Source organism: Periplaneta americana, chromosome 3 (assembly GCF_040183065.1).
Source record: "Periplaneta americana isolate PAMFEO1 chromosome 3, P.americana_PAMFEO1_priV1, whole genome shotgun sequence".
Classification (NCBI taxonomy): Eukaryota; Metazoa; Arthropoda; class Insecta; order Blattodea; family Blattidae; genus Periplaneta; species Periplaneta americana.
The window spans coordinates 181617953-181640192 of record NC_091119.1 but is presented as its reverse complement, the minus strand read 5'-3'; the positions used below and the strand labels follow the sequence as shown (position 1 = coordinate 181640192).

Below are 22240 nucleotides of genomic sequence, written 5' to 3'. Positions count from 1 at the left end.
AAGCACACGGAACATCTCCCAGTTGGTGGCGTTGGTCGTTGGTAGTTGTGAGTGTAGGTGTTAATGTCGGATATGGGAGGGGTACAAAACGAAAAGGAATAAAGAACTGTAAAATTTGTGTATCATTATGGCCATGGTTTCGAAAGCAGCTATCGGTATTGCAGCGGGTATATGTGGAACATTGTTTATTGGGTATTGTATATATTTTGATAGGAAACGAAGAAGTGATCCGAACTTCAAGAAGAAATTGAGAGAACGTGAGTATGAGTCTACTATATTTTGTTTTTCATGATAGTTTTGCGAACTTCTAAAACACCATGAACTGAAATAAATGTTATTTGTTTCCTCAGGGGCAAACTGACTATTTTTTTGTTGTATATTTTACAATTAATTTAGCTTATGAGAATATTACTATAACCTAGTTTCAATTCCTCCAAAGGCTGGAATGGATGACCCCCTTAGAGCTCTCTATTCTGCATGTGTTATATACTAGGCCTAATACTGTAGGGTTTATCATTGGAAATACTCATCGGATTGAGCTAAAACTCAATATAAAATACATTTTAGTGTGCTGGAAATTTATAAATTCAACAAACTAGGCCCTAGTTCTCAGATTAACACGTACCCCAGTAAAATTTAGGTTGTTAAGAATATGCTCTTCTGCATTTAGAACATTTACCTTTGTGCATTTTTATTTTAATGTGAATTGAACTGCAAATTTGTCACGATATTCTGTCATTTGCAACATACTTTTAATCATCACGTACTTAGCCTAATTTATCCAAAAGGAAATAACATTTCAGTGGATACCTAGTCATTGTGGTATACCTGGAAACGAGAAAGTCGATAACATAGCAAAACAGGCAACATATTTGCAACCAAGACCTCTTCAAGTGATATCTCTATCCAGTGCCTTTGTTTCAGTAAAGTCTCATTTTATACATCTATGGATCAACAATTAGCTCTTTTCTGACAAAGGAAAAATTTTACAGTCCATACAAAAGAAACCAAGTGATCTGGAAATGTATGAAAACTTGCTCAGACATGTTCAAATATTTTTAACAAGAGCCAGAACTGGTCACATTGTCACACAATTTGTATGCCTACCTACACCGATTTCACCTTTCTGATAATCCTACTTGTCTGTGGTGTAATAATCATGAAGATCTGGAACACATTCTTCTATAGGCTACTGCCCATCCATAAATCACAAAAGAAGTCGATTAAAATCATCACTATCAGTTGCAGAAGACGCAGCCCTGCAGTATATATTCACTACACCCAAACTCTGGCTACTAGCAACAGGCATTTATAATGAATATCGATAAAAAATACCCCTCATTTCTCATGAAAAATAAAAACTGAATAGACTACAGTGGACTATAGTGGACTTTATATTGTCCGAAAACAACTGGATACATAAGAAGATTGATTAATAATTTACCAGTAAACTAATTTATAATTCCTAGAACTATTGGTAATTCGGTAGAAAACGTTGGTCAATATGGCGGACATCATCGAGGATCAGTAATAGGTTAGGTTTGGTCTCTTCAGGTTTTTGGTATGCCTACCAAAAACGTATAATATGAAAGGCAAAACAAAAACCTCAATAAACCAAACCTAACCTGTTGTTGATCCTCGATGTCTTTGATGTCCGTCATATTGACCAACGTTTTCTACCGAATTACCGAACTGTTAATGGATTTGGTAATTACACTCCAGTGATTATTTAGATTACGTATCTCAGTATAGTTGACCTGTGGATAGTGATGTCAGAATTTTTTTATATTGCTTGTAATTATGTAGTAATACCACAGTAATTATAATTAATATAATAATAATTATTAGACTTGGTTAGTTTCTACGTGTGGTTAAAGAGGGGTTTATTCTGTAGATATGTTGAGTTGTGTAATGTACATTACGGTATACCTAAATTACCGCCGTGAATTTTGAATAGACCTTATCTTGTGCAAGTGTATCTGAGAAGAAGGAAGAGAATGCTGAGGACATTTATTTTTGTCTCTTACTGTGAAACTATAATATTTATGCCAGAATGAAATTAAATTTTTTTTCTAGCTGTTAAGAGTTATTTTCTTGTTTTGTAGGAAGGAGAGCAAGGAGAGCAGCCACAAAGTCGACAGCGGGGACCAAACTTCCAGATTTGAAAGATCATGAAGCTGTTCAGAAATTTTTCCTCCAAGAAGTGAGTATACTTTCAGAGCGATCTACAGAACTATTTAATCACAGTAGCCTAGTTACTAATGTTGAAAGATTTTTCACATGACATAATACCGTTAGTTGTTGTTTAATCAACTGTCCCAAGACAGGTCTGAATTTCACAAATGATACCAACATGGCACCACTTACGAGGCAATTAGGCCAGGAGATAAAGGGATAGGTGGCCAGTTTCTCTCCCCCTTCATTGCATACATTACCGATTAGCTACACATTACATTAATCAGACTTCAGGTGCATACAAACAAATTGTTCTTCCTCTCAAGTGAGATGTACTTACTTACTTACTGGCTTTTAAGGAACCCAGAGGTTCATTGCCGCCCTCACATAAGCCCGCCATTGGTCCCTATCCTGAGCAAGATTAATCCAGTGTCTATCATCATATCCCACCTCCCTCAAATCCATTTTAATATTATCTTCCCATCTACGTCTCGGCCTCCCCGAAGGTCTTTTTCCCTCGAGCCTCCCAACTAACACTCTGTATGCATTTCTGGATTTGCCCATACGTGCTACATCCCCTGCCCATCTCAAACTTCAGGATTTAATGTTCCTAATTATGTCAGGTGAAGAATACAATGTGTGCAATTCTGTGTTGTGTAACTTTCTCCATTCTCCTGTAACTTCATCCCTCTTAGCCCCAAATATTTTCCTAAGCACCTTATTCTCAAACACCCTTAACCTATGTTCCTCTCTGAAAGTGAGAGTCCAAGTTTCACAGCCCTACAGAACAACCGGTAATATAACTGTTTTATAAATTTAACTTTCAGATTTTTTGGCAACAGACTGGATGATAAAAGCTTCCCAACTGAATAATAACAGGCATTTCCCATATTTATTCTCTGTTTAATTTCTTCCCGAGTATCATTTAGATTTGTTACTGTTGCTCCCAGATATTATAATTTTTCCAGCTCTTCAAAGGATAAATTTCCAACTTTTATATTTCCATTTTGTACAATATTCTCCTCATGAGACATAATCATATACTTTGTCTTTTCGGGATTTACTTCCAAACCTATCTCCAAGTGAGATGTACCCCCAGATAATAGATGTACAGTCTTAGAAAAATGTTTTGTCACACAGATACTTTGTAAGTCCCAGAAAGGGGGCACTGTGCATGATCAGACAGCTACAACGAAACAAAACTAATTTTATTACCTCAACTAATCGTTCTCTTGTGAACCAGGTTGCTCGTCCTTTGATCATGCACACTGCCTTTCTGTATGACAAAACTTTTTTCTAAGACTGCGTATCAGCCAGAACCTCAATCAGAAGTAATTTATAATAGAACATAGGAAAATAGAAATTCTCACAATATGGAGTATTATTTTGAGGTCATTGTATTTTCAGTTCTGCTGTATTGATTACTAACTATAAGTCTTCGATATACTTTCTTATTGGCATTTAAGGAACCCGGAGATTCATTGCCGCCCTCACATAAGCCCGCCATTGGTCCCTATCCTGAGCAAGATTAATCCAGTCTCTACCATCATATCCCACCTCCCTCAAATCCATTTTAATATTATCTTCCCATCTACGTCTCGGCCTCCCAAAGGTCTTTTTCCTGCCGGCCTCCCAACTAACACTCTATATGCATTTCTGGATTCGCCCATACGTGCTACATGCCCTGCCCATCTCAGGCATCTGGATTTAATGTTCCTAATTATGTCAGGTGAAGAATACAATGCATGCAGTTCTGCGTTGTGTAACTTTCTCCATTCTCCTGTAACTTCATCCCTCTTAGCCCCAAATATTTTCCTAAGAACCTTATTCTCAAACACCCTTAATCTCTATTCCTCTCTCAAAGTCTTCGATATCCACAACTTAATTATTTTATAGTAAATTATATTCTTCTGGGTCTCCCACATGGTTCGGCACTGACTGGATTCTCTTACACAAAAATTTATGGGGGTACTAAGAAAAGACTCTGATAAATCCAAAGAGATTGCAAGTAAGTCACTAGTTCGTCCAGTAATGGAATATGGTGCTACATGTTGAGATCCTTACTGGTTAGAATGTATTAAGACATTGGAAAAGATTAAAAAACGGTCTCTCAAGCGTTGTCGCAATAATCTAGCATTAAAATGGGACACACTCACGGACAGGAGACCACGAATTCGATTATGCGAATGTTCAAAACATACAGAGGTGAGCCTGCCTGGAGAAAAATAAAAAACAGGTTGCAGCCACCAAATTACTCTTCAAGGAAAGACCACGCACATAAATTGAGGGAAAGAAGACAGATGACAAACACTGGTGGAAAGTTTCTTTTCTCATCGTACTATCAGGGACTGGAATGCTTTACCTGCACATTTACTAAAGGCTTTGCCATTAACCGAAAATGTATTTAGTGCAAATTATTTGAACACTGAAATGTTTTTGAAGTGTTAGTGAAATTAGGATAGTATCAGTGAAATGTGTTGTAGTTCAAGTGCAGTGAGTGAGTTGACAGCAAAATGAGTTTAGTGCTGAAAGGTACTTGTGCACATATGAACATAACGTACTCGTGATTTTAGTTCGAACTTAGGGTTAAGATACAAATTATATTTACTTTAAATGCTATTGTAAGTGATCGTGCTTCATTTAATTTAAGATGCTCGTTGTTAATATTATTATTATTATTATTATTATTATTATTATTATTATTATTAATTGTCATTATTGAGTGTAATTAGTTACCACTACCACCAGTTATTTACCCATTTGCAGTGTGAATACATACATACATACTGTACATACATAAATATTGTAGTCACGTGATTATCATGGTCTAGTCCTGGCCACTTTGACAGTAGCCTAATATAAATACATGTTCAGAGTTCAAAAAAACAAAGGAATTGCTATAAACGTGCATTTATATATATATATATATATATATATATATATATATATATATAAAAGAATTGTATTCCAATGGATACCATCCCATTGTGGAATCCTGGGAAACGAGAATGCGGATGCATTAGCAAAGAAGGGCAGCACTGCTACTTAAAGACCTGTTACTAAATCTACGTATTACTCTGTGAAAAGATTTATTAAATCTCCATACTTAGACTTCAACAAACAAAATTTGATAACATAATCTCGAGGGAAAAATTGGAACTCTCTGCATCATAATCCACAGTTAATTCCCGATTTACCACGAAAATCGTTTGTAGCTGCATTTAGATTGGCACCAGGCCATGATTGTTTGGCCAAACACCTGCATAGAATTGGAATATATCAGTCCCCTAACTGCCCATTGTGCAACTCAAATCAAGAAATGGATTCGGAACACCTCAAAATCTGTGCTTCAGTGGCTGGTCATATTAATATCTTTGAAAAATATTGGAGTGCAAGAGGTCAAATGACTTTATTGTCAAACGCCTGGCATTAGAAAACAACAACAACAATGTCTACATATGCATGCAAAACAGTCGTATACTGGCCATTCCAACGTATTCATCATCATTCACTGTCTCACTATCACGTTTGTAAGGTAGAAAGTTTTCGTATTTTAATTTGCATATCATAATTTAGGTACAACTTGGAGAAGAACTACTGGCACAAGGGGATCTGGAGGGTGGTGTAGAACATCTGGGTAATGCTGTAGCAGTATGTGGACAGCCAAACCAGCTTCTGCAGGTTTTGCAACAAACACTTCCACCTCAAGTGTTCCATCTTCTGCTTCAGCGTCTTCCGGCTGTAGGTCAGGTAAGAAAGGACATGTACTTATTTCCTTTAAGGAACCCGGAGGTTCATTGCTGCCCTCACATAAGCCCATCATTGGTCCCTATCGATTTGTTATTACGAGGTTGTTGCTATTAAAAATTATTGTTTTCAATATTTAAGTAAATAAATAAATGACAGGATACCCAAATAACCTTTTATCCCACCAGTCTAAAGGAAAGCACTTCGCGATGACTAAATAAATAAATGAATGATGAAGACCTTAACAGACCACGAGGCCTAAAGTGGGAAGGATAAGAATGATGATTCTAAATGAATGAATGAATAAATGAGCAGAAGGAATATAAATACTAAAAGGAAGAATATGTCTTAAATTTCAAATGATGATGTGGGCTTTTCTAATTCCTAAACCGAAATTAGGTCTGCTAGTTCTATCAGATCCTCATTAACTTAAATTTACAATGAGAAAGAAAGTTAAAATTTCGAGATTAGCAATAGTAGGAATAGGATATAGAATTTTCCATTTATATGGAATGTACAGAAACGTTGCTCCCACAGTGCACTTATTATATGTGCCGAAATTCAAGAGTGTTTGTTGAGCATTGCATGCATGCAGTTCACCTCAGTCTGTTCTAAGCTACTGAAAAGATTATACAAATCTGGCTTTCAGGTAGTAGCTCCCTGTAAAGCAGGTTTCAATAATTTCAAGGAAAAATTGTTCCGGGGCCGGTATCGATCCCAAGACCTTTCGCTTAGCGTGCGAATGCTCTACCGACTGAGCTATCCCAGGAACTATACACGACACCGTCACAATTTTTTTTTTTCTTTCTTCCTTTTATATCCACACAACTCACATGAGCTGACAAGACGCCAGAACTCAACTGTCAGTGCACACAAATACTGTGTGACTTTAAATTGTGGCTTTCTGTTAACGTACCTCCAGTAACAAATGTATTATACAAATCTGGCTTCTACCCCAGGAACTATACACGATACCGTCACAATTTTTCCTTTTATATCCACACAACTCACATGAGCTGACAAGATGCCAGAACTCAACTGTGAGTGCACACAAATACTGTGTGACTTTAAATAGTGGCTTTCTGGTAGTAGCTCCCTGTAAAGCAGGTTTGAATAATTTCAAGGAAAAATTGTTCTGGGGCCGGGTATTGATCCCGGGACCCTTTGCTTAGCGCGCGAATGCTCTACTGACTGAGCTACCCCAGGAATTATACACGACACCGTCACAATTTTTCCTTTTATATCCACGCAACTCACATGAGCTGACAAGATGCCAGAACTCAACTGTGAGTGCACACAAATACTGTGTGACTTTAAATTGTGGCTTTCTGTTAACGTACCTCCAGTAATGAATGTATTATACAAATCTGGCTTTCAGGTAGTAGCTCTCTGTAAAGTAGGTTTGAATAATTTCAAGGAAAAATTGTTCTGGGGCCGGATATCGATCCCAGGACCCTTCGCTTAGCGCGCAAACGCTCTACCGACTGAGCTACCCCAGGAACTATACACGACACCGTCACAATTTTTCCTTGTATATCCACACAACTCACATGAGCTGACAAGATGCCAGAACTCAACTGTGAGTGCACACAAATACTGTGTGACTTTAAATTGTGGCTTTCTGTTAACGTACCTCCAGTAATGAATGTATTATACAAATCTGGCTTTCAGGTAGTAGCTCCCTGTAAAGTAGGTTTGAATAATTTCAAGGAAAAATTGTTCTGGGGCCGGATATCGATCCCAGGACCCTTCGCTTAGCGCGCAAACGCTCTACCGACTGAGCTACCCCAGGAACTATACATGACACCGTCACAATTTTTCCTTGTATATCCACACAACTCACATGAGCTGACAAGATGCCAGAACTCAACTGTGAGTGCACACAATACTGTGTGACCTTAAATTGTGGCTTTCTGTTAACGTACTCCAGTAACAAATGTATTATACAAATCTGACTTTCAGGTAGTAGCTCCCTGTAAAGCAGTTCAAGCTGTTGTTTTTTTTTTTTTTTTTAATTGAGAACACTGAAGGGATTACTCATTTGTGCGTAGTGCAGTGCAAACTATTGTTGCCCCCCTCCCCCCAATTGCTTGAACACAGTATATGATATATTTATCTTTGTACTTTTTGGAAGATAACATATTTGTCTCGTGTTTTCACAGAGGATTGTAGCACAGAATGCAGCATCTGTTTCTGTGATGTCAGAAGAAGATGTGGAGTAAGAAGCATTGTTGTAGGCAGAATAGTTCAGATGGGTCATTCAGCACACTTGTACATTGTGGTATTTTTTCCTCACTTCATAAAATTGACTGCAATAACAGAATATATATATTTTGAAATGAAGAGAATCATTGTAGCGTGAAGAACAAATTTTTAGTGATGTGCAGTGCGTTGTACTGTAATGCATCCCATTGATCTCTGATGTGTGAATTCATAAAGAAAGGATGAACACCTGCCAGAGACCACTGTAGCGCACCATAGATAACAGATTGAAAGAAATTTTGTGTTACAGCAGTGTTACATGTCTTGTTCAAAGATGTTTCATTATTACAAAACAACATTTGAATGTTGAAGTAGGCAGTGATTACTGGTGAAATTGTGACAAACTAATAAGAAAAAATGACACATTTTGGTATTCCAATGTTACAAGTAAGGTCTAAATTGGAAAGCCCAATATAATAATTTTATTCTCCCATTTCATTTATACTCAGTCATAAGAAAATCACCCACAAGAGGTATAGTACAGCAAATTACAAGGAGTCAAGTACAATCAAATCAATTTGCTTTTTATTTAGTAATTATATTATACATAAACTTTTTATTGTGTATTTCTTTTGCTATCATTTGTTCCTTATTCTTTGGTTATTGAAATAAAACCTCTTGTCCATTCAAATTGTATTACGTTGAGACATTTATTTTTTCTACAGATTTGACATTTTAAAAAGAACATAGTGTCTTGTTCATCATTACTCTTTTAAGAGTGAGGTGAAGAGCGTATGCAAAAAATTACATTATACAATTTTAATTTAAAATCACTGTTACCATAAAACAATTTTAAATTCAAGCAGAAGTTATACGAGATTTTTTCCACAGTACAGAGGTATGCAGAAAATTTTCATCTTGATATTCTTGGACATGTGTACAATTGACATTGTAGAGCGCTTGTGTGAAATCTAATCTGAAAATATAAGACTTTCAGGTATTTTAGTGTAAATTACTCACTTTTATCTCACATTGTCTTTGACTCTCACAAAAATTTGTACTGATTTTTTTTCTCTATCTTTCCTCCCCAATTACTTTCTTTCAACCATTGCATTTTATCAGTGGATACATCAGACTAATTTTCTTTTCAATCAGATGAACTTTGATTAAAATAGTTACATTTAATTCCCCATTATTACAGAAGCATGTATTTATAACATAGCAAAGTTATGATAATTAAAAATTGTAGTGGTTAGCAAAGAAATTACTCACGAAAGGTACAAATTAATTTGAGAACTTCTCATCATATATACTGAATGCTCTTCTACTTCTGTAAAGAGCAATATATACAGGGTGTTTAAAATTATAGATGCAAACTGCAGAGGTGAGTCGAGGACAATGAAACAAGGCAAAATTTCCTAATAAACTTAGATCTGGAAACTATTCATTTCCGAAATCTATTGGGTTTTATTAGGTCTCATTAGTACAGGTGCTCAGGGGTAACATAATATCCGATATACATTGGATGACCACCTTTCATTATAAAGTAGGGATAAGCACATTTTCTCATCGAAAATTGTGCATATTGTACATATTCTATGGAATATCGAAGTTGGGGGACCTAGGAGGCCATGGTATTGGTAAGCCTTGGCCAAATACACCTGTTGTGGAAGCTTGTGTAAGAACTCTCAAGCATTAAATGAAACTGAGCTGGTGCTCCATCATGCATCTACCACAGCTGCTGCCTTTCCTAAAAGAGGCATATCATCCAAAAAGTCGCGTAACTAAGGTTGGAAAAAATGGAGGTGCACACGACTATTAAGTCTGCCAGGTAAGAAATGAGGTGTATTCAGTTGTGATCCAGTAATGTCATTATTTTGAAAATGGCTGGTTTTCGGAACTGTGTGTATTGGAACTTTTTCCTTTTTTTTGTTGCCTCTATTCATCCCTGCAGTTTTGTATGTATGAAGCACTCTTTTTTTTTTTTTCACATGTTTTCTCATGGTGATAGTCATTTCTTTTATAAATGTTTCTAAGTGACAAATGTCTAAAACCCTAAGAAATTTAGTTATGTTTATTTCTAAGTGACAAATGTCTAAAACCCTAAGAAATTTAGTTATTTCTTTTATAAATCGTTTGTTTCTAAGTGACATATGTCTAAAATCCTAAGGAATTTAGTTATTTCTTTTATAAATCGTTTGCTTCTAAGTGGCAAATGTCTAAAACCCTAAGGAATTTAGTTACATATTTTATAAATTGTTCGTTTCTGAGTGACGTATATGTCTAAAACCCTAAGGAATTTAGTTATTTCTTTTATGAATCGTTTGTTTCTAAGTGGCAAATGTCTAAAACCCAAAGGAATTTAGTTATATATTTTATAAATCGTTCATTTCTAAGTGACATATATGTTTAAAACCCTAAGGAATTTAGTTATTTCTTTTATAAATCGTTTGTTTCTAAGTGACATATGTCTAAAACCGTAAGGAATTTAGTTATTTCTTTTATAAATCGTTTGCTTCTAAATGGCAAATGTCTAAAACCCTAAGGAATTTAGTTACATATTTTATAAATTGTTCGTTTCTGAGTGACGTATATGTCTAAAACCCTAAGGAATTTAGTTATTTCTTTTATAAACCGTTTGTTTCTAAGTGGCAAATGTCTAAAACCCAAAGGAATTTAGTTATATATTTTATAAATCGTTTGCTTTTAAGTGGCAAATGTCTAAAACCCTAAGGAATTTAGTTACATATTTCATAAATTGTTCGTTTCTGAGTGACGTATATGTCTAAAACCCTAAGGAATTTAGTTATTTCTTTTATGAATCATTTGTTTCTAAGTGGCAAATGTCTAAAACCCAAAGGAATTTAGTTATATATTTTATAAATCGTTCATTTCTAAGTGACATATATGTCTAAAACCCTAAGGAATTTAGTTATTCGTTTTATAAATCGTTTGTTTTTAAGTGACATATGTCTAAAACCCTAAGGAATTTAGTTATTTCTTTTATAAATCGTTTGCTTCTAAGTGACAAATGTCTAAAACCCTAAGGAATTTAGTTACATATTTTATAAATTGTTCGTTTCTGAGTGACACATATGTCTAAAACCCTAAGGAATTTAGTTATTTCTTTTATAAATCGTTTGTTTCTAAGTGGCAAATGTCTAAAACCTTAAGGAATTTAGTTATTTCTTTTATAAATCGTTTGTTTCTAAGTGACATATGTCTAAAACCCTAAGAAATTTAGTTATTTATTTTATAAATCGTTTGCTTCTAAGTGGCAAATGTCGTTATTTCTTTTATAAATCGTTTGTTTCTAAGTAGCAAATGTCTAAAACCCAAAGGAATTTAGTTACATATTTTATAAATCGTTCATTTCTGAGTGACATATATGTCTAAAACCCTAAGGAATTTAGTTACATATTTTATAAATCGTTTGTTTCTAAATGACAAATGTCTAAAACCCCAAGAAATTGGAATTAGATAATTATAGGAGTATTTTGCTGAACTGGTGTTGATTTTGGGGTTTTGCTTTGTTATCACCTTTTACTATTTTTCAGCACAAACTTTTCTATCCTTACAGTGACATTGGATGCTTTATTTGTAGTTAAAAATGTTTCACATATAAATCAAGAGCAGATGAGGAAATTAATCTAATAGATGAAAACCAAACTATATAAATAGAATGTTACTTTTCTTAACATTGGTGATATAGAGACATTACAATGCTAGTAGAAAAATATCTTATACCATCTCTTCACCAAGTAACTTTTGTCTCATCATACTCTTTACTTTAGTCTTTTAAATATAACGATGCTGTTATTTTGTCATTTCTTTTACATAGTACATTGATAATTATGAACGCAAATGTTTATTTTATTTTTTAATTAAGAAACTGATCTTCATATTTTTCCTTGATATAGTCCGAAATATGAGGTACAGAATTTTCTTTAGACGTCTTTTAGGCTCTGGAAAAATATAAAAGATCTCTGCAAATTAATTTATAATGCTGACACATTAGGTGGGTATAACGCACAGCACATACAAATAAATTTGATTATAAATATGTAAGTATACATTTTCGAAGATATTACTGTTTGGTATAAAGCATAAAATTATGATCTGCAAAATGAATTTTGCATTTAATAATGAGCCTTTGTTACATAAACAGAATATTGTAGCATATATGTCCTCGTTGAGCCTTAATAATTTAAGAAATACTAGCATCTTGAATGTGAAGGTATGTTAAAAAGTTAGCACATAGGTATGATGGTCGCTTACATTTCATTAAATATATGAAAAAGAAAGAGAGAAGGACAGTTTTATTTCCTACATAACAATGAAATCAAATGTTGCACAATACATTACATTTCAGTAATTTCCCACATGAATCATGTAATAATGACAGTATAAAAATTCAATTATATTATAGCTCCTGGTTTAAGTAATTTTCATTAATAAAATTTATAAATGGCTTTTACTAGATCTGTTTGGTACAATGAAAGGAATGTTAGATTTTGCGTCATGTATTGGTAATACTGTTCGTTAATTTGCCAGCTTCAGATAGACAATAACAGTTCTTTACATGGTATCAGGGATAAAGTTAAGTTGTAAAGCTTGTATTATATTAAGTTTATGTACATTTATATTTTTATGATTCCAATAGTTCAGCTTCTTACAGCAAGTGAGCATGTAATAATAACTTGGAAAGGGGAATGGATCACATAAAAAGTTTAGTTTGACAAGCCCATAGCGTCTTATACTAGTATGGACTGTGAGATGTCCATTTTCTGGAGATAATATATAAAATAAGTCATTAAAAATTTTAAGGATTAATTTTGTGGCCACATAAAAATGCTTCATGTGCAGTAGAAATGTTACCATCTAATTTATAGCAGTGGTGGAACAATTTTTGACAAACAAAAGACACATACGGGCTTTCTTTGATTTATGATATACTAGGGTTGGATGAAAAGTAATGGCAACAGTTTGATATTTCTGACATGGCTTTATTCACAGGGGTACAACATTTACGTACCTTCTATATAGTCGCCCCCCTTATTTATTACCTTTTGCCAAATGTTTGGAAGGCGTCGTACACCATCAGCGCATCCAGCTTTGTTGATGTTCCGTATTGACCGCCCTAAAGCACGGATAAGTTTATCTCTGGTGTTGTACCGGGTCCCTCGCAGTGGTTCTTTCATATCGGGTGAGTACTGTGGATGTTCCAGTAGTCCGCGTTTTCCATCTGCCTTGGAGGTACAGCGTGGTGCAGTCATATGCCACAATGAACATCTCCTTCACAGCACTTTGTGTAGGGCGCACTTTCTTTGGACGAGGAGAACGGGGTGCTTCCATTCATTTGATTGGCATTTCAAGTTTGGTTCATACGAGCGAGTCCAGGTGTCGTCCATAGCGACGATTCGTCCAAGAAAGTCGTCACCTTCCCTTTGGTATCAGTGCAACAAGGCCTTTCCGGAACGCTTTAACCCATCGTGCAACTGTGCGATATGGCAACGCTGCATCGCCACATGCTTCACGCAGTCCCTGAAAACATTCTTGTGCACTATGACCTCGTGCCATTTCAATTTTGATCCAGGAATGTTGCTCTAGTTTTGTAAGGATGGTCTTAGGGTGCTCGCACTATCCCTATGAAAGTGAACGTTCTACACACTGCAGTAGATTGATGGAGTACTGTCGCCGCTGGCTGCACTAACTCATCTAACAGTCCTTGTTCATGTCCACACAGCTGGCAACTCTCGAACGCACCATCGTCACGTGACAGCAGTGTTGCCATTACTTTTTATCCAACCTATGTATTAACCATAACATTAGTTGATTATAAAATGAAATGCGGATAAATCTGGGAAAAAAAATACTCTTTAACGAAAATTGTCTCGTCTCAAAATTAAGTGAAAGATCAAAATATTCACCACTATGTTAAAATGATTTTTGTTAGAGAAGAATGTTTCAAGTCTAATTTATTGTAAAGGGTATTTAATGAGGACGCATGTTGCATGGCAGGCTGAGCCAACTGGTTGATGGATTGTTTACGTGCAGCTCTAGTCAAAACATAATTAAGACAGATGACAGCTATTACCTTGCTGCCCGTAAGTAACCAATCACTTATACAGCTCAGACCACCTTGCTGTGGGCATTCTTCATGAAAGTCCATTTCACAATTTCGTTTTGCTAGTAAGTGCTTTAACTGCATTAAACTTTTTACAAGTGCATGCAATTCTTAACCTCTGAATGGACGTTCAGTTCAGTTCAGTTTTATGCCCAGGAACACAAAACAAGCACCTAATTGGTACCTTGAGCTGATTTAGTTGGTATACAGAGCATCTACATGAAGTAAATGTCTGAAGCTCTGTATATTGCATTGAATAAATATACTGCCAATTAAATTGAAACTAATATCTGTTAACATTGTAGTGAATATAGCTATTGTGTGCGTTAAGCACAATAAAATTAATTTGATTGTAAAATACAACTGCTTTGATTTTCAATCACTCCTTGACAATTTAAACTCCTATCATGGCAAATCATATGTTGTTACATTCCCAATATCAGAAGAGGAGGTACCATGATTTTGTAGAGGTAGTTGGCAAGTATACTTGAAAGGAATTTATGATAATTTTGGCTTTCTTCTTTTCTTTTATTTCAATGAAGTTTACCCCACATTTTCTGTTTGAATTGCTCAAAACTGGACCGAATACATATAACTATTAGAGCTCGGATTTTTTAAAATGTTGTTGTTGTTTTCTAATGCCAGGCGTTTGACAATAAAGTCATTTGACCTCTTGCACTCCAATATTTTTCAAAGATATTATTATGGCCAGCCACTGAAGCACAGATTTTGAGATGTTCCGAATCCATTTCTTGGTTTGAGTTGCACAATGGACAGTTAGGGGACTGATATATTCCAATTCTATGCAGGTGTTTAGCCAAACAATCATGGCCTGTTGCCGATTTACCACGAAAATCGGGAATTAACTGTGGATTTTGATGCAGAGAGTTCCATTTTTTCCCTTGGGATTGTGTTATCAAATTTTGTTTGTTGAAGTCTAAGTATGTAGATTTAATAAATCTCTTCACAGAGTAATACGTAGATTTAGTAACAGGTCTGTAAGTAGCAGTGATGCCCTTCTTTGCTAAAGCATCCGCATTCTCGTTTCCCAGGATTCCACAATGGGATGGTATCCATTGAAATACAATTCTTTTATTGAGTGATATTAATTGAGAGAGCATTTTAGTTATTTCTACTATTTGAGATGAAGATATGTGTTTAGAGACGATTGATAGAATAGCTATTAAATTTTATGTATGAATGTGTAGAAATTTTACCCATTCATTGGTTTCATGTCTCTTAACTATTTGTTAAACTTCTTTCGTGGACTTCAAACTTGAGACAAATAAGTATGTAAAATCATCTTGAGTAGGCCATAAAACTAAACAAAACACTATGACTAACCAAACTTTATCATAGATGCTCAAAATGAGAACCATTCACAGCTAAAAAATATCCCAGTCTATCAAGAAAATAATCCATTGTCTTCCTCACAGTTATAAGACTGATCTATTCCATCACGTATCTAGATGGACTGTTTTCGTGATAGACTGGGATGTTGTTTAGCTGTGAATGGTTCTCATTTTGAGCATCTGTGATAAAGTTTGCTTAGTCATAGTGTTTTGTTTAGTTTTATGGCCTACTCAGCATGATTTTACACACTTATTTGTCTCAAGTTTGAAGTCCACGAAACAAGTTAAGAGACATAACACTGATGAATGGGTAAAATTTCTACAAAATGTGACGGAAATTCGAAATATGTAAATTTTAACATAGGGTGTCATTTAAAAAAATAAAATTTACTGTCACACTCTGTATACCTGAATAACTTTTTTGGACCAATGCTATGATATTGTATGATTCATCTCCAACAGCTTTTGCATAAAAGTTTTTTTTTTTTTTTTGTAAAATTAAAATTTAAGAATTTATTAGCAGTATTCCATTCTTATTGTTCACTCTCTCTGTGTGTGTGTGTGTGTGTGCGCGTGCGTTTGTGGTTTTTTTTTTTTTTTTTTTTACACAGGCAGATGTATGGGAAATTGCTATCTTTTGTAGGTGGATTGCCAAACAATCATGACCTGTTATCAGTGGCGGCTTCTCAAGGGGGTTGCTGGTTTGTACACCCCCCCAGTAATGTTCCTAATCTCCCGGCTTTGTTACTATTAAAAATATAATTTTATTTTACAATTTTCATTCATGACTATCTGCAGCTGGCGTCTTGTTTTGTACATCTGCAGGACCCTCCGGGCCTCTTGGTTTGTAAAGACATTGAAAACCTAGGGAAGGTAGTTTATAGAGATGTTCGGCTAGTGCGGGAACAGGAGGGTTAGAGGTGTAATCTACTGCTTTCCTCATTGAGAATGGTTTGTCGCACTCCCTGACATGGACACCAACGTCAGTGCAGAAGGAACTAAATTCACTGGGAAAGTATCTGTTTCAACTAGACATTTGTCCGAAGCAATAAGCATGAAAAAGTATTCATTCGGCTTGTGCAACGAACACTCGCATATTTCGCATATTACTTTCTCAATCTACATGCACACAAACGGCACAATACATAAAGGAGCTTGTATTTTGGTTTAAAGTTCTAAGAGTTGTCGTTCCGACAATAAGTGCTGCTATCTCCCGACAGCGTACGAAAGCTGCATTTGAATTTTATGAACGAAAATGTTGCACTTGGTACTTGGTAGCATTCTGATAACGATTCTGTGCTCAAATGTTTTTCATGAGGGTAAATCACAATATAGAGAGCTCCGCCCATGATCTCTTCCACTTTTGGACTTTCTGTATAAATAGGCATGCTTGTATTTAGTCATTTTACTTATTAATTGCATATAAATTAGCTTTATATGTATACACCCTCAGGTATACACGGTTTTAAACTTTAAAGTAAAGTATGCTTAACTCCTCTTCGATATCCATTATGCACCACCATATTTTCAAACCACCAGCCGCCACTGCCTGTTATCAACCTGAACATTGCAACAGCAGATTTATGCGGCCTTTGGGGGATTATCTCGAGGTTAGTCACTAAATTTCCCATTGATTTTGAGGGTTACTGTTCTGCAATTCTGTTGATGGTTGTCTTTCTTTTTTTATGCAAGACTTTTCTCATTTCGTACAACTTCAACAGATTGGCAGACATTCTCCAAATTGTTTTTATGTTGTCTTATTTGTCCTGTGTTAAGATTTATGATAGTAGCAGACATGTTAACGTGAGATAGCATGCTTGCTTCCATTCTATAGCGAGCTAGCTATAGCGTGGTCATCTAGTGCCTTCCCATCATAATGAATAAAAGGAATCATTACTTCGTTGTATTCAACAAGTAGGTAGGTCGGTCTCAGGAAACTGGAAATGTCTCGGGTTTTAGTGACAGAATAATGGCTGTTGAATTTGCTGGAGATTAAGGATTTTGAATAGTTTCACTTTCGAGTGTATGTTAACCTTCAAATCTATACCTGTGATGAACAGCATTCTGAGCTTTATAGCTAATTTTCTCTTATAAAACATGTCATTATTGAACATTATTATTGTACAGGAATCCCTAGTGCAGGCATGTCAGAAATCAGACTCTGAATGTGCAGTTATGTGCGCTGATCGCCGGTCTGTGTGGACTGCATCATTCGAGGGTTGCTCTTACCAGTTCTTAGCTGGAGGGGTGTACAATAATCTATTCTGCGCTTCTAGGTTTGGATTAAATAGGCATTTGGACATTATAAATACACTTAGTAGAAGGAAAAAACACTGTTATTATCAGTGTCTATATTTAACAATTTCAATACAAAAAACTTTAGGCTTACTCAGTTATACTTCAGTGGTTTGTAAAGCATAATTTATTAAAATGATTTTTATATAGTATTTGAAGAGAAGAATATTGCGGTAATTTCGAAACAACAAAAACCGAACAAGTATTTCATTTTACATAGTAGGTACTAATTATTTTAAATAATAGACTATTATTTCATTGTTCGTCAAGCATTATTATTTATTGGGACCATTGGTACACAAATGTTAAAGAAAATATACTCCCAATTAATTACATGCAGTAGGACATTGTGAAGTTTTTACACTGAAATAATTTCCTTGCTGTATGTCAATATAAATTAACATTAATATTAATAAATGATATAAATTAAGCTTAGAATTTAAATTCACATATAGTTTATTTTGAAAACGTTAAGAGCAAGTATCGACAAGTTGGAAGCGTTACTGAAAGAAATTAAGTTCACAAGCTGTGAAGCGACGATATTCTATTTATGTCAGGTTTAAAGATTTATTAATGTAAGTATATTAGCATAATATAGTGACGTGAGGCAGAAAAATTTGTCACATATTTTTCCAGAAAATTTTTCCGCCTTGCAAATAGTTGCTTTTTTCGCTCCTTACAACCTCAAGAGAGCCTTAATGTATTTCTTGCAATATTCTCATCACTTACCAGCTTATGAAATGAAAGTCGTAAGTCGTCTAATTTTTGATGGCTGTGTTAGTATAGACTCTAAAGCAACGCCAATGTCAAGTTCGTTTTGCCGTGAGAGTACTGATTAACTTTACTAATCTGATCTAAACTGTCACAACACTATTATCTCAACATGGGCTGATCAAAATCTTTCATTTTAAAATAATTATTGTTGGCTGAGGAAAACATTATAACAATTGTGTTATATAATTCATAATTTCCCTTCTTCGTTATCTGTGAACTCCTCACTTTATTTATCATAACTCATTCACAGACAGCCAAATCAGTACCCGTACTGAAACTGAGTTACTGAAAGAAAAGTTGATATGCTGTTGCAGGTCTGTATAGCCCTGTCGCGTTCCCCTGCAAGGTGATTCACCTCCTCCAGGTAGGGGAATAGAAAGTGCACATCGCACAGAGACTATGCACAATGTGCGTGACTGCACAGTGTGCAGGGTTTTGACATGCCTGCCCTAGTGGACTAAGGCAGTTTTCAGTACAGTATGAGAGAAGTTGTCCCGCTCCGTGGCGTCGTGGTCTAAGGCATCCTGCTTAGGACTCGCGCTGGTTCGAATTATCATGGGAGAAGAAATTTTCTCGTGAAATTTCGGCCATTGTATGGGACTGGTGCCCACCCAGCTTCGTGATGCACTTGGGGAGCTACGATAGGTAGCGAAATCCGGTTGCGAATACCAGCTATAACGGCTGGGGGGATCATCGTGCTAACCACACGATACCTCCATTCTGGTTGGATGATAGTCCACCTCTGCTTCGGCATGTGGGCATGAGGCCAGCAGCTGGCTGGTTGGTCTAGGCCCTTCATGGGCTGTAGCGCCATAGATTATTATTATGAGAGAAGTTGCCAGGACTTTGCAAAGCAAGTGCTTGGAAAAAAAAAAAAAAAAAAGGAAAGTTTGGTAACAGCACTTGCATCAGAAAAGTATAGTTTAAGAAACCTTAATAAACTGACATTTCTCAATACTTTACAATGAAAACAGTGTTATCTACAATAACTCATTTCATCTTCTGACGCCAATACATGTTATCAGTCATCTTTGTTCTGATTTTGTGGAAGATAATTATAGCAACCTTATCAATAGATTAAAAAGATTCGAACTGGACTCCTGTTATCTCAACTGCTTTTAATGATTTTCTTCAGTTTCTCCAGACATCTGTTAGTTGACTGTATATTTAAGATTTCTTCCACTTTGTTCCTTTAGCACTACAATGGCAGTGAATACAAAATACTAACATTGAGGTTTCATCGAACTTGCTGAAAATATCTCATTTTAAGCATTATCCCCTAATACAAACAATGTAAAGTCTTATCAGTATCTTGTGAAATAAGAACGAAAACTCTCTTCTTCCTGAGCAAGTTAGTGACTAACATTTCTGTACACAGCAAAAAGATTTTTTTTTTTTGCTCCAATTTTGTTAGTACTGTCTTCATGATACCTACGAACTGCTGTAGTTATAATTTTATATTTCTGTCCTACTTTCCTATGTTTATTTTATTACTAGTTCTCCCCTTGCTGATATACTTAATATATTCGACAGTAATATTTTGTCTTGTGACTTGGCACATAATTCTACTTGATAAGGCAGCTCAAGATATGAGTTGCCAAATTGCCTTCTACAACATTAAAGAATGATAGTTCGACTTTGTTTTCTTAACCTGTTATTGCCTTTTATTTTATCATTAAAATGCTAAGTCTTTAGTAAATGCTATTCTGAAATTAAAAATTAAAATTACACAATAATAATAATCATCATCATCATCCTCCTCATAGGTTGTAGTTCTTTGAAGAACTGTTATGGTCTACCAAAGTTTTCTTTCCATCGTTTTTGAGGACATCCCAACGACCTTTTTCCTGTTGGATTATAATTCAGGATTGCTTTTGGTATTTTATTTTTTGACATTCGATTTACATGTTGGAGCCAATTGCTTTGATATTGATGTATGTGATCCAGAACAGGTATCATTGGAGTTTGTTCAAGACATAATAATAATAATACTTACAAATGACTTTTAAGGAACCCGCAGGTTCATTGCTGCCCTCACATAAGCCCGCCATAGGTCCCTGTCCTGTGCAACATTAATCAGTCTCTATCATCATATCCCACCTCCCATTATTATAATAATAATCCAGTATACTCATAATTAGGGACACAATTTTCGCGCTAAATGAGTCAAGAGTTAAAATTTTTATAGATATTAACAAGACTTGTTCCACAAACTCGTTTTACGATTCCAATTATGTTTGTTCTTCCCCCTTTTTTTATTTTATTTGATTTGATTTTTTTTTTTTTCGTTAAATGTGATTTTTTTACGAATATTACTGAATCATACATTCATTGGTCACAAAATTCCATTATTTTATTTTCGACAATTGAACATTCAAAACAAGTACGAAAATGGATCTTTCATGTTTTATCATGTGGAAAGCATGGATGCTCAGCTGTGAAAAATTAAAATGTATGTTGCAAATGCATAATGCTTAGGTTTTTTACACACTAACACAATAAGAAATGATTTCCATGTTGAAATTCAGACTTTTTCTTCACGATTTACATGTTTAAATGAAGACTTCTTCCACGATTTACATATTTAAATAGGAGATGGGTAGCAATTATTAATTATTTCACTTTTTTTGAACTGAAACATCAGCCCCAGGACTCTATAAAACTCCATTTTAATATATTGTTGTTGTTGTCTAGTGCTTTGCATCTGGCAATGAAGCCATTAGCAGTCGTGCTTTCCAATACTTTTGAACTGTAGTTTCTTCTGATCTTAATGCTTCACAGGTCTTCAAGTGAAGATCATTACACAGGACACATATGGGTGAAGCTGAGATACCTATTCTGTAGAGATGACTTGCGAGACAGTCATGATTTGTCAATAGTCTGAAGGCTGCAACTGCTGTTTTCCTTGGTCTCTGGGGGATTATATCTGGGTTGGAAAGTAGTGTAATCCATTTTTTGTCTTTAGAATTTGATTCTATTTCTTGTAGGTATGAATGAGAAAATTTTGTGGTGATCAAGCGTTTTATTGAATATGAGAAATTAAATTTAGACTTTTGTTTTATTGTTGTGCCTTTCTTTGCAAGTGTGTCTGCGGTTTCATTCCCCATGACTCCACAGTGTGCTGGAATCCATTGGAGATGGACAATCTTATTAACTTTTTGGAGTTGTGTTAACATTTTGTAGCATTCTCTTATTTTTGTTGACTTCTGTCGCATTTGAACATATTCCCTGAATTGCAGCTTTAGAATCTGAAAGAATTACTGTCTTGTTATATTTATTTAAGGGAAAATTTAATAATTGTCAGAGAGCAATGTGTATAGCCTCTATTTCACCATCATAATTTGTTGTCTCTCTGCCAACAGAATGATAAAAGGAAAAATGTGTACATGTAACTCCAGCTCCAGTAAGGTTTTCTGTGGTGGATCCATTGGTATATATGTGTAGCCATTCTTCTGTAGGGTATCTAGTATTGATCGTTTCCAGTGCTAGAAGTTTTTGTATTTCTTTTGATGTGTCTGATTTACTTATTTCCTCTGTTAATTCCAAACTGAAGGTAGGTTGCAATAAT

At 35.2% G+C, this 22240-nt stretch overlaps 1 protein-coding gene across 1 annotated transcript; it reads left to right on the top strand.

Annotated features, from left to right (window-relative positions):
- The first annotated feature begins 9 nt into the window (after positions 1-9).
- On the top strand, positions 10-14614 carry Tom20 (translocase of outer membrane 20). Its single transcript, XM_069822351.1, has 4 exons — positions 10-257; positions 2106-2203; positions 5752-5925; positions 8085-14614. The coding sequence occupies exons 1-4, from the start codon at positions 128-130 to the stop codon at positions 8142-8144; spliced, it is 462 nt and encodes a 153-aa protein (XP_069678452.1). The 5' UTR covers positions 10-127; the 3' UTR covers positions 8145-14614.
- The last annotated feature ends 7626 nt before the right edge of the window (positions 14615-22240 follow it).

Coding starts and splice junctions, on each gene's coding strand:
- Tom20 (XM_069822351.1), top strand. CDS start 128: ATGGCCATGGTTTCGAAAGCAGCTATCGGTATTGCAGCGGGTATATGT. Junction 258..2,105: donor CAAGAAGAAATTGAGAGAAC/GTGAGTATGAGT, acceptor CTTGTTTTGTAG/GAAGGAGAGCAAGGAGAGCA. Junction 5,926..8,084: donor GTCTTCCGGCTGTAGGTCAG/GTAAGAAAGGAC, acceptor GTGTTTTCACAG/AGGATTGTAGCACAGAATGC.